The following is a 16737-nucleotide window of genomic DNA, read 5'->3' on the forward strand; positions in this document are numbered from 1 at the left end:
CCTAGTTGATTTGGAACAAAATGCACTACGACAGTATTTTTGATAAATGCGATATTATTTTCCTAGATTCAATAAGGAATAAATTTATGTTTAAAAAAAAAAGCCAACCAACGCATCTAACAAATGAGTCCCGATTGAAAAAAAAAAATACCCTCACATCTTTATCACCCCTATTTTGATCAAATCAGAAGAGACCATGACAGCATTCCTGCTTATTCGGTATTATTTTTTTATTCCTAAGCCTGATAAGTTGGGGATTGCAAATTGACTAGGACCAGTCTAGCTGGGCCCAGAGCCTGTTGCTGGTCGTCACTTTTGTATTTGTAATTATTAATGACTTGATTTAATACTACATTTTTTACCTCCCATGGACATGTCATGGAATATTTTCAGAGCTTGTTAAAAAAATAAAAAATAAATAAAACAAGAAAGAAAAAATCATGAACATTTTCAGACATATGAAATGATATTTTCATCATTTTATTTTTGCATTGTAAGTACAATTATCATTTTGTTAAAGTCTGATTTTTCAAATTGGTTTCTCAGTTATTCTCTACTGTCAAGACTTTCGATTTAATATTTATGCTTTGTATTTACTAAGAAAAAAGACAGAATGCTGATAATTTTTCAACAAGCTAAAAAAAAGAGAAAAAAAACAATACTAAAAACGTGATTGAATAACATAAATTATATGTTCAAGAAATGCATCATCTTGCTTTTTACTTCACAATTTCAAGCTTTATTATGCTGATTAAATATATATATATATATATAATGTTACATAGAGTTTACACTGAAAATTTTTTGAAAATGTCTTAAAATTTTTATTTTACTACTTCTAGCCCTATAATATTCATTTCCAAAATTGTAAAGAAATCTTTACAAGAAATATATAGGCTATTTTGGTAAAAGTCAGTAAAAAGGGATAATCCTTTTCTATTTTTTGAGTTCTTAATAAATTGCTTTTGGTCACCTTTTAGTTACTTTTTTGTCACCTTCTAGTCACCTTTCCTTCTAGTCACCTTTGTTTTCAAATTTGTCACCTTTGTCACTTTTTTCAAAGGCCATCAGCAGTCCTCGGCCTGTAATGGTAACTCTTCTTCCAGTTCTTTTAACTACGAGGGTACATTTTTAATTCTGCGAGGGTGCGTTTTTACTTCTGCCGAATGGAATGGAGGGGATGGAAGTAATTGGGGGAGATATTTTCAGCTGTTGCCTGCTCTGTGACTCAGTGTAAGTGTAAACGGCAAGTTTTATCCTTAACTGCTTCATTAGACTTTGAACTATCGCCAATCAAACAACTCAGTCTGGGAGAAAACTGAAATATGAAACAAATCGAACAGGGCAGCGCATTGTTATAAAGTTCCTGACTAAACAAGGAAAGTCTGTTCAAAATGTTATGGAAGAGATGTCATTTGTTTACAGGACTTTTGCCCTGGGAAAATCATGATTTATAAATGGCATAGACTTTTTAAGCAAAGCAGAGAGTCGCTTGAAGATGACCCACAGCCGGGGCGGCCTATCTATGTGACCACCCCGGAACTTGTTGAAAAAGTAGAAACAATTATACTGGAAGATGATCCTCTGAAGAAGAAACAAATCACAGAAATGGTTGGAGTATCCGACATAATCATTTTTAAAATCCTACGTGATCATCTTGGCATGACAAAAGTCAGTGTGAGATGGGTGCCGAGAATGCTCTCGCCACCACAAAAACAGCAGCGCATCGAATGGTCACGTGCTTTTTTTACCTCTGTAGCGAGAATAAGGATTGTGTATTGACCCGGATTGTTACTGAGCTACTGATGAAACTTGGGTACATTATTATGAACCTGAGTCTAAGCAAGACTCCATGCAGTGGCATAAAAAAGGCACAGCCCTGCCCAAGAAGTTTAAGGTCACACAATCATCTGGATAATTCATGGCGACAATCTTTTGGGATTCAGAAGTAATATTATTGATCTATTATAAAGATAAAAGTGTCTCTATAACGGGAGAATATTATGCTTCAATAATAGAACAGCTAAAAGATGTAATCAAAGAAAAAAGAATAGGAAAATTGTGGAAAGGTGTGTTGCTCTTTCATAACAATGCTACAGTTCACAAGAGTTGTATTGCGTTCGCTGCCCTGCATAAAGTAAGCTTTGATATCATAAATCATCCACCCTTTAGTCCAGACCTGGCCCCAAGCGATTATTATCTGTTCCCCAAAATGAAAAAGGAACTTCGTGGGAAGAAATTTACAAGCGATGAATAAGTAACAGAAGCAGTTTCAGCGTATTTTTCAGAGAAAGATTCAACATTTTTTCATGAAAGTAAACAAACTAATTGATAGATCTGAGAAGTGTACGAGGTCTGATCAAAAAGTTCCAGGACTTTCTCAATAATTCTTTATTAAAATTTTTTAACAATTATTCTAACTTATCACCTTCAAAGTACTCCCCTCTGGAGGAAATACACTTCTCCCACTGGTGTTTCCACTGTCCCATGCACCTAGAAAACTCTTCTTCGGGGATGCTGTTGAGCTGCTCCCGCGTTTTTTCTTTAATCTCTTCTATCGTCTGAAATCGCTGTCCCTTCATCGGTTACTTCAGCTTGGGGAACAGCCAGAAGTCGCAGGGGGCCAGATCAGGTGAATAAGGGGGCTGGGGAAGGGTTGTCATGTTGTTTTTGGCCAAAAAATCGCGGATGAGGAGGGCGGTGTGACAGGGCGCGTTGTTATGGTGGAGAAACCACTTGCCTGTCGCCCACAATTCAGGCCCCTTCTGCCTAATTTTTTGACGCAAAGTTCTCAGGGTGTCAAGGTAGCGAAATCTGTTGACTGTTTCACCTTGTGCGAGGAATTCATGATGGATCACACCTTTCGAATCAAAGAAAACAGTGATCATCACTTTGACGTTCGATCTCGCCTGACGAGCTTTTTTGGGTCTTGGTGAGCCTTTTGACTTCCACTGGGACGACTGCACCTTCGTTTCGTAGCCATAAACCCAACTCTCGTCGCCTGTGATGATGGTTTTCAAGAAGTTTTCGTCGGAACTGGCCATTTGCAAGAGCTCCTGACAAACCTCCAGGCGGTGCGCTTTTTGATCCTCTGTCATCAGACGTGGAACGAATTTGGCTGCAGCCCTTCTCATCTCCAATTTTTCGGTCAGGATCTCCTGACATGACCCAAATGAGATGTAGCACTCCTCTGCCATCTCTCCAATCGTTAAACGTCGATTGGAACGCACTAGGGCATTCACTTTGGCCACTTGAGCATCGTCAGTTGAAGTTGTAGGTCTTCCTGAACGAGGGTCATCTGTCGTTGAAGCTCTGCCTTCCTTGAACCGTTTGAACCACTCATGATACCGTGAACGACTCATCACTTCATCACCTGAAGCATTTGGAAAGTTTCCACGAATGATTTGCCCAATTTCACGCAAAATTTGACGCAAACGCGCTGCTCTACTTTCCTGTCCATTACGAAAAAGCTAGAAACAAAGAAGTGGCTTCAGTAAAACAGCTGTAACTTCCGTTTGGAGAAGGTTATCAATATTATGAAACAACAGCTGTGCTCGGGAAGACTTACTCTAAACAATGCTGCCAACCGGAAGTCTCTAGCACTCTCTGTTCCCGCGCAATTTCAAAAGTCCTGCAACTTTTCGATCAGACCTCGTATTAGAGTTGCAGGTAAATGTATTGAAAAAGAAAAATAATATTGCATTTTTATTTCCTCTCCTTGTCCTCCATTCCGCGAACTTAAAAACAACCTCTCGTACTTCAAATTTTGTTAAAAAGCTTTATTTGCCTGTGTTAAAATAACAATATCTACATTCAAGTGATGTTTCATTTGCTTTTATCTTTGTTGCATTGTTAAAATAATACTCACGCATTGTGAGTGTAATTGTGCCAAAAGTTGCAAGGAAGAATCGATTATGTAAGACAACAAAAGTCTTTATTGAGGCAAAAATGTTAAATAGCAGGAAAAATATTTAAATATTGCACTATATCATACCCTACATTTGCTGCCTAATACTAATCCTGTTTACAACCTTGAGTAAAAACTTTCAAGTAGTGAGCAAAAATGACTAGATGAAAGTCAAATCTTATATTACCAACGTGGAGAAATTCAACTAAGCATCTTATAACTTGGAGATAGGCTGAACATTCTACTATCCTTCCTTGCCTTACTCACGTTGATACAATCTTCCAAACTGGTTGAAAACAAGCCTTCACATGGCTCTGATGGCTAACAGATCACATACTTGGACGGAGATCAATTGCCCGATCGCACCAAAGGTAACGGTGATTCCCCCCTTAAGAACAGAAGTTCAAAACGACGTGCTCAATGCTCATTGGTCCACGTATACCAAGTATGATCGATGTAACAGCTTCTGGAACTTTCTACAACTTTCCCGCTCATGAGAGATCGTGACGAGGGCGCCACCAATGGCGAAAACATGGAAGTACGTATTCGAACTCTAACTTTGATGGATGGTGTTTAAAGGATGCCTACTGATATAACATGCGGCGGAATGCCGTAAGTAAGCACTCAATTCTTATACAAATCTTTAAGTAGTAAGCAACGAGATAAAAATAATATAGGGTGAATATACTATTAAAAGATAACAATCTTAATCATAATGAAAGATACATATTGTCGCCTCAGAGCAACAGTGAAATATCTTAGTGTTATTTCTGGCATTAGATATATTACTGTTGCTCTGAGGCAACAATATGCTGTGGCATTTTTTTTTGCCAGTTGAATTACTTAAATTTCCATGATACATACCGCAAGACAAATGCTTTTAACTTATTGAAAATCAAGAGAAAAGCATTGTAACATAGCTTATTAGAGTGGACTGTATTAAGACATTTTTTATATTTATTACAAATTGGTCTTTAATGTGCTGTGTTATTGATAGATTTTTATCATTATTTAAATCAAAATACTTTTTATTAGAGCGCAAGCATCGTTCAAGTGTACAAGCAAAGGATGATGGAGATAAAAAGGAGGAAGAAGCCTGGGCTCTAAAAGATGTTATTTTTGTCGAAGATGTAAAAAATGCTCCAGTGGGAAAAGTTGTGAAGGTAAATTTTCATATTTCATATCAGCACAAATGATTTTAATTACCTTTCTTTTTGCCGGTTAATTTGCTACATACATTTGTTAAAAATGTCTCAAATTCATTTGACTATAGCCCAGTTTTTATTATGCATAGCTTTATTTGATTGAGAAATTGTTTGCATACGTAGGTTGATGGTGTGTATGCTGCAGTTCGCTTTGCATCTAGTAGTAATCGAGATTATTCAACCAACAATGGCAACTCATCTCAAACGCAGCTTGGTTCTGGAACTGATGACTTGAGTGCATTTCTTCAAGAATGTCGTCTTCTGCGTAAAGATGAACTTTTAGTCATTAAGAGTGGTAGCACACCAAGAGTTCCTGATTGCTTTCAACGGTCACCCAGAAAAGTGAACATAATAGATACTAGCTCAATATTGACTATGGCTGTTGATGCACAAGGTATATGTTTGCATATATTTGTAGTACAATTTAAAATTCGTATTCTAGAGCTCATTCTAATGGCTTCCTCTCTAACAGGTATTCATGCTGTTGTAAAAAACAATGACCGTCTCAGCTATGTTTTATACAATATATCGTCTGGAAAAGCAACGCAAGATAGCCCTTTTCCAACGGATACTCAGTCATTTCTTGGTCAAGATACAAGATTGATTTCACTGGGTATAAGTGGAGAAGTAAGCTGTTATGCTTAAAATTTTTCGCCTGCTTCCTTTTATTATTCTTTTTTATTTATTTTTAAATGTTTTTGTAGTTATTATATTTCTTAACATAAATGTTTTCATTCCCTTACATTTTTATATATTTACAGTGATGTCCCCAAAGTTATCTATTGTCTTTATTATAGAACGAAACAGTAGCTGTACTTCGTGACGGTAATAGTGCAATTTATCCACTATCAAAAGATTGTACAGATAGCATCCGAGATCCTGTGTGGTTGGATCTTCCGCCTGCTAGAGCCATTGGACTCGGTGTTCATTCATTGAAAGATGTTGCTGCAAGTCAAAAAAATCAAGTTGCAGTTGTTGTTTTAGCCCTTGAGGTATTTAGGTTTCTTCATTCTTCTTCAGTGAAAGTATATGTTTTAGTATATCACTGTATTATATATATACAGTCAAACCTCCAGATATCGAACTTCCACATATCAAAATTTTCTATATATCGAAATCCCAACAAATTTCTATGTTCATTATAGCAAAAAATTGTTTCTATGTATCGAAAAAATCTCTATATATCAAAAAAAGATTCGAGACATTCGTAGATTTTTTTCCACTTTAGACTGTCTCATGAAAAATGAAAGTTAGAGGAGAAAATTATGTTCACTAAAGGTTACTACGGAACTCATAAGAAATCTGGGGTTGAAGGGTGTGTAGTTGAGTCGTTGTTCCGTTCTGAAGTTCTTAAATTCCCTCAAGTTTATTTCAAATCTTAGCTGTAACCAGTAACACTGTAAAATCAGTTTCAAATTATTCCTTTTGTTTGTTTATTATCATTTCTAGTCTTCTTAGCTTCAGTAAAAATCATTCAAGTTAAGTAGATTGATTTTTTGCTTTTCTCCGATCACATTGTTAAAATGAAAATCCTTTAATGTTGCGATCAATTTGAATTGCCGAAGAATATGAAGATGTATAGTTGGCGTAAAAATAATTTCTGTTAATTTTTTTATCATCTACTTTCATTTAATCCAATACTCGTGTAAATTTTTAATTGGGTTTCATACACGAAAATTAGCTTTTATTTTAATGTTTTATGATACTTTTATGATAAAATAAGATCGTTTCCATACATCAAAATTTCTATAGATAGATTCAGCAACTATTTGCATTTTTATCAAATTAGCAAGAATTTACTTGCTTATTTCAACTGCGTAGTAGGCTAAGTATTGGTTAACATTAAACGAATATTGTAAAAGGTGACAATTTTTTTGAAAATGCTGACATGTACTACCAACCCCCGATCTCTGACCTGCCTAAAGAGAGAAAACAGAAAACTTACCCATTCTATTAAAAGAACATAAAAATGCCAAGCTATCGGTCATCCAGTTACAGGAAGTCCAATTCCATGCCAGTTCTAACAGTTAACCGAAGGCTGTGCATCCAAGTAAACGCCTCCCTTGTAGAAGGTTTTGAGCATTATCATTTAAGCCATCCAGTGGACCTGTTGGCAGCACAGGAGCATTGCTTGGATGTTTTATCTTTAAATTTATACAACCATTAATTATGCTTTACACTGTTATAATACTCTGCATTTCATCATCATTGAAAAAATCTCTTAGAAAATTTTCCTAGTTTTGTCCAAAGTGTAAGGTAAGATAAAGATAATATCAGAGCAATAAGGTATGCATGACAACTACATTTGTGTAACATTTCAAGATGAGAAAAAATACATTATGTTTAACTTGTCTTTATTTGCTGCCTTTAACTTTCATCATAAGTTCTTGCAGTATAAGCAAAGCTGCCAACTTGTAAGATTTAGCCTTACATTGTAAGATTTTTGGAAGTATTGTAAGTTTGTAAGATCTAATGGCATAATTGTAAGATAATTAGGTTTTAGATCTCTGGTATTGCTCTATGAGTTTCCTGTTATGTTGCTTCAGAAGAATAGAGAAACTGCAGATGAAGAGCCTAAGATAAGCACTGAAGTGAATTTCGCTCTGTACAAATAGATAATTTGCCCGATGTTGTGCTAAAAAGGTAGAGAATCGATAAAAAATAGGCTGCTTTGAAGGAATTAGTTGATGTCAATGGTTCATTGAAGTATGAAAGGCTCTCCTTTTTTCTATGCTTTCCATTCTAGCCATACCTCATAGCGATGCAGAGTGCAAAAGAATATTCAATAGTGTCAGAAAGACAAGGATGGAGCTGTGCAGTTATCTGTCTGATAATAACCTGGATAACATTTTAATCATTAAGAACTTACAAAAAAGAAAAAAAAAACTTTTGTTTTGAATAAGTTATTGAAATAAAATTTTTGAATGTTGCTAAGTCAGCAACTTAAGAAAGCTTAAGTTCCAGTTAAAGTATTTTCAGCAAAAGCAGCTGTCTGCATTAATTTACGAAAGAAAAAGTAAGATAATACAGCAAATTATTAGTTTCTTCCAAAAGAATATTTTTAAAGATTAATATTAAATGATGCATCTTACAGAAAAATATTAGACAATATTTTAAAAGTGCACACTTGTATTCTTAAATTTTTAAATGCACAGGCCTGCCTTTTTGAAACTAACTGCTTGTTGTAATCCTATGTTTCTCTTTTGTGAATCCATTTTTTTTTTTTTTTTTTTTTTTTTTTTTTTTGAGCAATCACGATTACTTATTGCTTTCATTTGACTGTTTTTGGCGTGCTATCATTTTTCCCACCGGCGCGGCGCCACCCTCTGCCATCACCACCCCGTCGCGTCGGCCGGCCTCACGATGCTGCTCCTCTAGCGAAAACAGTCTCCAGGTTGCGTCCATATCCTACACACACACACGCATACATACACGCACCAACACACACGCACACACAAACACATACACAAACACCACCATACACACACATACACAAACACATACACACACGCATGCATACAGACCCTTACACATACACACAAATACACACAACTGCCCACACATTCATGCCTGCACACAGACACAAACACATATGCTTACACACACATACACATACCCCGCCCCCACGCACACAAACACTCATACACACAACTACCCACACACTCATGACTGCACACAGACACATACACACATGCCTACACACATACACATACCGCCCCCCCCCCCCCCCACACACACATACAAACACACACTCGTGATTGCAAAAAACAAAATTTGAATTCAAGATGACAAAATTCGATTTTTTTTTTTTTTTTTGAGCAGTCACGATTGCTTATTGCTTTCATTTGACTGTTTTTGGCGTGCTATCATTTTTCCCACCAGCGCGGCGCCACCCTCTGCCAGCACCACCCGTCGCGTCGGCCGGCCTCACGATGCTGCTCCTCTAGCGAAAAGGTTGCGTCCATATCCTACACACACACACTCATACACACACACCAACACACACGCACACACAAACACCACCATACACACACATACACAAACACGCATGTATACAGACACCAACACATACACACAAATACACACAACTGCCAGCACATTCATGCCTGCACACAGACACAAACATATATGCTTACACACACATACACATACCCCACCCCCACGCACACAAACACTCATACACACAACTACCCACACACTCATGATTGCACACAGACACAAACACACATGCCTACACACATACACATACCCCCCCCCCCCCCCCCCCACACACACACACATACAAACACACACTCGTGATTGCGAAAAACATGATTTGAATTCAAGATGACAAAATTCAAATTATTATTTTTTTTTCTGTGCTGATTAATTACAAGTAAAGATTTGAAAATATAATGTTTTTAGTTTTAACGGTTTGGTGTGTGTTGGTTAAAAAAGTGTACAAATACACCCACGGCATGCATTGTAAGATTTTTAAAGTTGATATGTTGGCAGCTACGTATAAGTAAACTTAGTTTCTGTACATGCAAAAATATTCTGATTAGTAAATAAAAGTCTTCTAAATGTGTCCTAGGTTTTACTAAAATATTTTTCAAACTAAAAATGTAGAACTTAGATGTTTTTCTCTTTGTATTTCCTGGTATCAAAAAAGGTTTCACTCATTATTCAGTAAATATTTGAATTAAGCTCGCAACTTTCAGTCAAAATTTGTACGAAATAAGCTTTACATTATGTTGCACATTACAAATAAAAAGCTAGCATCTATTTCACCAAGTATGATACTTTTTTTTTTTTTGTTATGCCAAATTTTATTGTTTTTAAATTTTAGTCAGTAAAGTGAGTATTTTTGTCCCTCCAAACAGTTTTACACCCTAAATTTTTCTAATTTCTACAAATAGAAACTTAATGTTTGGAAGCATTTCAATTTTCAACGACTGCTTTCTAAAAAGTGCTTGCTATGTTTGTGAAGTTCATTTTGTATGTCTTGTTTGTTATAAGTTATTAGTAATTACTTATTGTTCACGGAAAAACCAAACTCGAAAAATAGCCTTTGTTTGAATTTTCATTGTTTTCAAAATCAATATGTATTAAAAAATGTTCAGGTTGAACAAAAAATTTAATGTTAAAAAGTAGCGCTTTTTCTTTCTCTCTTTTTTTGTAGTGTGTTGAAAAATTGAAGCTTGACTTAGCATAATTTCAGCAAATTGTTTCAAGTTCTATATTTAAATACTAGTGGTACCCGCATGGCTTTCCCCGTAATAGAAAATTAAAAGGTCTTTTGGTTCGCCTGTATATTTACAAATAATGTATGGTGAATTTTTTCGCCAGTTGTCTTGTGCCCATGTTACGGTTCCACGTTATGATAATTTGGTAATTTACTCATCCATCTTACGATAATTTTGCTCGGGAAAATGTTCTTAAAATTGAAATAGAAAAAGAACCACATCGAATTTTTCGAAAAATCGCTTCGAGGTGTACACCTCCATGCTACAAACAAAGTTTGTGCCAAATTTCATGAAAATCGGCTGAACCATCTAGGCGCCATGCGCGTCACAGAGATCCTGATTGACAGAGAGAGATCCGGACAGAAAGACTTTCAGCTTTATTATTAGTAAAGACAGGGGTGATTGTGTTCCAGTATTTTACTGGATTACCGGTATTTTCATCTTGAATTCCAGTATCTTCATCTTCAAAAATACCGGAACTCCTATATTTTCAGAAAAACCCACTTTTTTTAAATTTAGGGCGATGTTTAATGAAACGCACGCCGAACTATTTTTCCCCTTCGGGAAGGGTTGCCGCAAACGATTTTCCTCCCCTGCTGAGGTCAGCTGTTCTAATTTGTGGGGTGTGTATCTAAAAGAAAAAGATTCATCTCCTAACATTTTTTCCTTTTTTTTTTCTGCCAAAGAAACTATTTTTCGGATGATGCATTCACACCTGCTTCAAGGTCAAACTGAGAAGGGGTGAAATGGGTGGCTAGTTTTATTTTTTGGAGGGAGGGGGAGGTAGGCAGAAAAAGTGATAAGAGCTTTGACTCCTGTCTTTGTTCTTTATGGCAGTTGGAGGAATTTACTGTATGCAAATATTTTCTTTATTTTATATTCCGGTCTATGATCTTTGTGTGCATGCGTTCTGTTGTTATTGAACTAATTCTAATTATACTTTATCGTTATTAATAGGCTCCTCGTAAATATAAATTAGTTTGTTTAATTAAATTTTACTAGTTAACTCTTACTTTTCATTTCGCTACTTTTTTTGTTTAATTAATTTATTTATTTGAACTATGCATGTTCTCATTTAAAAAATGAGGTATCTGGATAAATCTGAAGATATTGGCTTCATCGATGCAGCAAGGAAGAACTAGTTTAATTGGGAATGGTTAAACAGAGTGGATTCCTACAATGAAAAAAATGGAAATATGGTGTAAAAAAATTGATAGGGCTGGATTTCGTTTTTGTAAAATAAGTAAATAGTTGGTCTATCTATCAAGATTCTCTGATCTACAAGAACACCACCATATCTACTTCAACTTCCTCTTCTGCTATTACTACATTTAGTATTTTGGAAACCACTAAAAAAATGTATCTACTTTAGATGCCTCTTCCTCAATTATTGTGCCGCCTTCACAGAGTTCTGAGCTTTCTTGTATAGGAAGTGGATCAAATAATTCAACTACTTCTGCAGCAGGACATAAGCGTTCCCCTCCTTCAGATTTCTTCAAAGCCTGAAATAAACAAACAAAACTTAGTGCTTTTTTAAAAAAATAGAAGGATGAAAGGTGTAAAAAAAGTAGTGTTAGCAATTTGTTTCCAGTTCTCTTTTTGTATATTGTAAAGTAATCTTTCAAAATTTTGATCTTTCTATCTCAAAATGGATAATTATTTTCATTTGAAAATTGGATCACAAGCAAATAAACATACTTAGTTTAACCAGTGTTATTGTTTAATATTTTCATTATTCATTTAAAATTTTAGTAGTTTTATTTCCTTAAGTTGGCTTGGCATTTTGATTTTAAATTCATTTAGCTTTTTTGCATAAGTAAAAGAAGTGTAATTTTGAAAATTCACGAAATAAAACAGTTTATCACGTATCAAATGCAAAATTTATTATTAGAATTGCAGAATTCGTTAATGTAATAAACTAAGGGCTAAAAATTAGCATAGGAGACACCTTGAACTTAGAAGGCTTACTAAAGTCCACTCAGACTGAATTGTGTGATGTCATTTGCACAGTGATCATAATACATGCTACCCTTTTACCCCAAATTTATTTAATTCTGAAATCTTTATGCACTTTTAGTAAATAAATGTAACTAATGGTTAAGGATTCAGATAGTGGAGAAAAATAAAACATTCTTTGAAAAATTTTAAGAAATGAGAAAAATTAAAAGAATTTAATTCCCTCCATGCATATGGACTTATTAAGTTCAACTAAAACTTCGAGTTTTAGCCACATTGAATAATTATGTATATAAATTATTTATGTACGTAATATAATGTGTACATGTACGTAATGTGTACATATATGCCTATCAAAATACTTCTTGGAAAAAAGTTCAGGTATTTTTTCATGGAGTCACAATCACCCCTGTAAAGATTAGCAGTATTTAACTAACTTTTTGCTGCAAAAAACTATAAATCTCCTAGTTTAAGTTACATTTTTACTATTGTTTGAATTAAATTTCAAGTAATAGTTTGAATTTCAAAACTGATTTCATGTTTTATGCATTTCTTGCAGTTATTAACAACAATCACTCTTCCATCATGTATTATGTTTTAAGTAAATTGAATCATTTAAAATTATTGTTTACTAACTGCCTTCAGCAGTTAGCTGACCTCCCTTTTTTCACAATTTGCTTTGTATGTAACTCACCTTTTTACACCAAAAAGCTGCATTACTAAGTCCACATTTTTTGTTTTATTGTGTAGAAGACTATAAAAAATCCAAACTAATTGGGACCATAGATTGTTCAGTTTTTTCGAGATGTTGTTTAGGAGAATAGTATGCCATTTAATCAAATAAAGTGGTTTTACAATGTGTATATAACATACAATATAACCTGCAATACAGTACTTAATGCTGCAATGTTTAATTATATTTTTAAGCTAAATTTAACCAAAATTAACTATTGTTTACTGAAGATAAGGGTAAAAAATATTTGAAGTACTGTATATACTCTTCCAGAACTGTTTTACTGTAATCAAAAAAAAAAAAAAAATTGAATGATCTTTTGAAAACTACAGACTTCCCACAAACAAGTTTAATTCATTTCTGTATAGAAATTCTGTCGTAAATTCGTTTAAAAAATTTCCTGATTTTTGTTGGATCGATCTTTTAAATTATTTTCTTACTTGCCAAATCCTTCACTCACTTTAGAACTAAAAATTGAGCTTGATAAACTTGTAAGCTGATAAATATAATACTGCACCTCGATTGAGACGTACTTCGCTTAATTTCTTCAATCGTATATATTATTTCACTAAATATATCTGTTCCTTAATAAATATTGAGAGCACTTTATTTAATCTTCATAAAAGTGCTTTTGGATTTTCAAGATTCTACTGTAAATTCAACCATTTTTGCTTGCAATTCATATGAACTTTTTAATGATATTTTCAGCACCAAACTTTATTGCCTCCAATTTTGAAGTGTGAGCAAGAAACCGTGCGGCAAACTCTTTCTTCTCTGGAAAGAGATTCTGGTATGCATTTTCATTTATTTATTATATTTTTGAGATAATATTTTATGCCATACTTTTCTTACTTAAATGTAAAAAAATGTACTTTTCAATTTTTTAGGAACTCCTCTTGGGCAGAATACGTTACAGTGTGTTTTAAATGAACGTTGTGATGGGAACAGGAATATCTTTCATGCTGCTGTCACAACTTGCTTTCCATCGTCAAATAAAGAAAATGATTTTGGAGGTAATTCCTTTTTTGCATCAATTTTTCTTTGAACAAAGTAATTTTTTCTTATTGTGTAAATTTTGCTACTAGGTCGGTCACCAGTCTGTCCAGGATTTTTCACAAGGTCCGTTTTTTGTGAAAAATCAAATAATTTTGCAAAACAAATTTATTTTTTTTGTAAAAACGAAATTTTAGAATTTTCAGCTGGAGCGAACTGCATTATTGACACTCAAAGTTGAGTTTTCCCTCTTTTCTGTTGACAATATCATTTTTTGAGTGTTTTTCGTTCATTGTGGGGAGGGGGAGCGGCATTACTGTCTGGGAGATGGGCACCCCCTAAGTATCAATATTTATTTACCATTCTATATAATGTTAAATTATACTAGAAATGTTTCATGTATAGTATTTAAAATAATTGTAACAAAGAAATTCAGGCAGGGGTTCAGCATTTAACTTTTTGAACCGAGACATTGTTCAAGAGTACAAAATTTCGTTAGGAACTTATAAACTCCGTAATTTTTACAAAAAAAAAAAAAAATTATTTGTTTACCTCTTAAAAAAGCGTACTTAACATCAAAAATTCAAAAAATCGGATCCCCATATCGTATGAAAAGAGATTGCAATCCTCAATGTTCATCATCAAAAGCATAAAAACTGCTTGTAAAATAAATATTTTTAAAAAAATTATTTTAAAATTGCATTTTAGAGTCCTATGATAAACATATTAGTAATATCTGGACACAGTTGAAGCCAAATAAAATAAAAATAAACCATCGATTCAGCATTTTAATATTTGACTCAATAAAATCTAATTCTGCTTTTAAAACTTGAAATAAGCGTTGTTACAAAGCTAAAGAGACTTTTCATTTATTTCCATCCTTATAAAGCAAAGTTAGCTTGAAAAAAGAATAAAATGTGATTCTCAAATCGAATGTAAAAAAATTGTGTTTTTCAGAATGTAGACATCTGAAGAAAAAACATTAAATAAAAGAGTTTATTTGAAGTTAATTATCCTTTTTAGCACCAAAAAATCAAACCCATATAATTTTCTTGCAAAATAACAGTTAAACATTGCACCACACCTGCCAGATGCTAAGTGGCGATAAGTTTGAAGTTGGTAACCCTATCTGAAATGATCGTATTTTCTCCCCACTCCTACTATCCTTTGTAGTTCTAAGTTCATTTCGCTGTATATTATCTTATACATATAAAATCTGAGTATCTATCTATCTATCTATCTATGTCCAAGCTTCTTCTCCCGAACGACAGTGAACTGACCATCAAACCAGGTATCGATGGATTCGTAATCCTCCCGTCTTCATGTTTGGCTATTTAACATTATTCTCCGATAATAATTAGCGGAGATATCAATTAAAAATTATTAATTATGACTCTTAGATTTCAAAATCAAATCCCTATTTTTCGAAGGCTTTCCTCCATTCAAATTATTATTCAGTGCTTCAACTCAACTTTCCGGATGAACGCTTTTATTAAAATTTACAGCGTGAAGAAAATCATTGAGATGAAAGATCTGTTGCCATTTCTTTTTCTCGAATATAAAGAAATAAAATTAGACTTTTGTTTTAAGGCTTTTCCTGTAATCAGGGTGTTTAAGTTGTTTACTTTTCGATTATTTTGCCGTAATCTGCAGCAAAATTTTGCTGTTTTTTTTTTTTTTTTTTTTTTTTTTTTTTTTTGTTCAAGCCTGATTGTTAAATACGCGTCACATGACATAACTTTCATTTTCGAGGAGGACCGTACACGTCGTAAAGTAAATGAGTGATTTACAAGTTATTTGAGTTCTTTGAGGGTTTGTACCTGGAAAACGGATTGATGTAATTCTTGTACGACCATGTGGATAGAATCCATCCAAATATTTATCTGAGTGGTATGTTGCATTAATAAACACCCGGGCAACGCCGGGTAGTAGACTATTTTATGTAAAAAGCGGATTGTTATTGTGCATAAATATTTCCGATATAGTCTATCAGATGTAATTCAGTTTAACGTGAGTAAAGATTATAGTTGATAATGCATATATTTTCCCCTTTTGTGCTGACTGAAAATGTACTCATAACTTGTATCATTGATAACGATTATTAACGTTGATGAGGTGTTTTGGCAAAAATATGTTTTAGTGGTGTTTTGCAAACCTTGCTTTACGCGCATTTATTTATTCCTTAACGCGTTAGAAACTAGTGTCAGTGTACTACAGAAGCATCAACTGGACTGCTCTTACATTTTTTAGGTAGCCCGTGCAACGCCGGGCACGTAGCTAGTTGTTTATTAAATCATGAGCAGGAGGGGGGGGAGAGAAAAGTGCTAACATATTGACGCTTTTTCAGAGAAGTTTACAACAGCACTAGTGCATAAAACAAACAAGGAAAATTATAAACCAAACTGACTTTCAGCTGTTAATTTCTCTCAAGGAAACCAGCAACAAGCATTATATTTATTTGGCTGTAGTCAGGGATGATATTTTTCCGACTTTTTCTGTCGGCTTTTAAAACCTTTCCTCCTTTTTTTTGCCTCTTTTATACCTTATTTTTCTCAAAAAACTGTGAAAAATATAATTTTTTTAAATTTTTGGTCTTTGATTTCTGATTTTTTCTATTTATTCTCAAATCTTCATCCTCTGCCAGAGGCGGATCCAGGGGGGAGCTAAGAGGGCTAAGGCCCCCCCTCTTGAAGTCCAAACTTACACTAGATAAAATCG

General features: G+C 34.2%; 1 protein-coding gene across 2 annotated transcripts in view; it reads left to right on the forward strand.

Moving 5' to 3' along the window:
• LOC129235285 (E3 ubiquitin-protein ligase UBR5-like) overlaps positions 1-16737 on the forward strand; it is a gene marked incomplete at its 3' end in the record, with an annotated part of 117223 nt that overhangs the window by 49464 nt on the left and 51022 nt on the right. For both annotated transcript variants that reach the window (XM_054869004.1, XM_054869005.1), the window contains 6 exon segments: positions 4943-5070; positions 5236-5506; positions 5585-5739; positions 5910-6104; positions 13735-13816; positions 13914-14039. In XM_054869004.1, the coding sequence (XP_054724979.1) occupies positions 4943-5070; positions 5236-5506; positions 5585-5739; positions 5910-6104; positions 13735-13816; positions 13914-14039 (957 nt within the window).

The sequence above is a fragment of the Uloborus diversus genome, chromosome 2 (genome assembly GCF_026930045.1).
Source record: "Uloborus diversus isolate 005 chromosome 2, Udiv.v.3.1, whole genome shotgun sequence".
In the NCBI taxonomy this organism is placed as follows: domain Eukaryota; kingdom Metazoa; phylum Arthropoda; class Arachnida; order Araneae; family Uloboridae; genus Uloborus; species Uloborus diversus.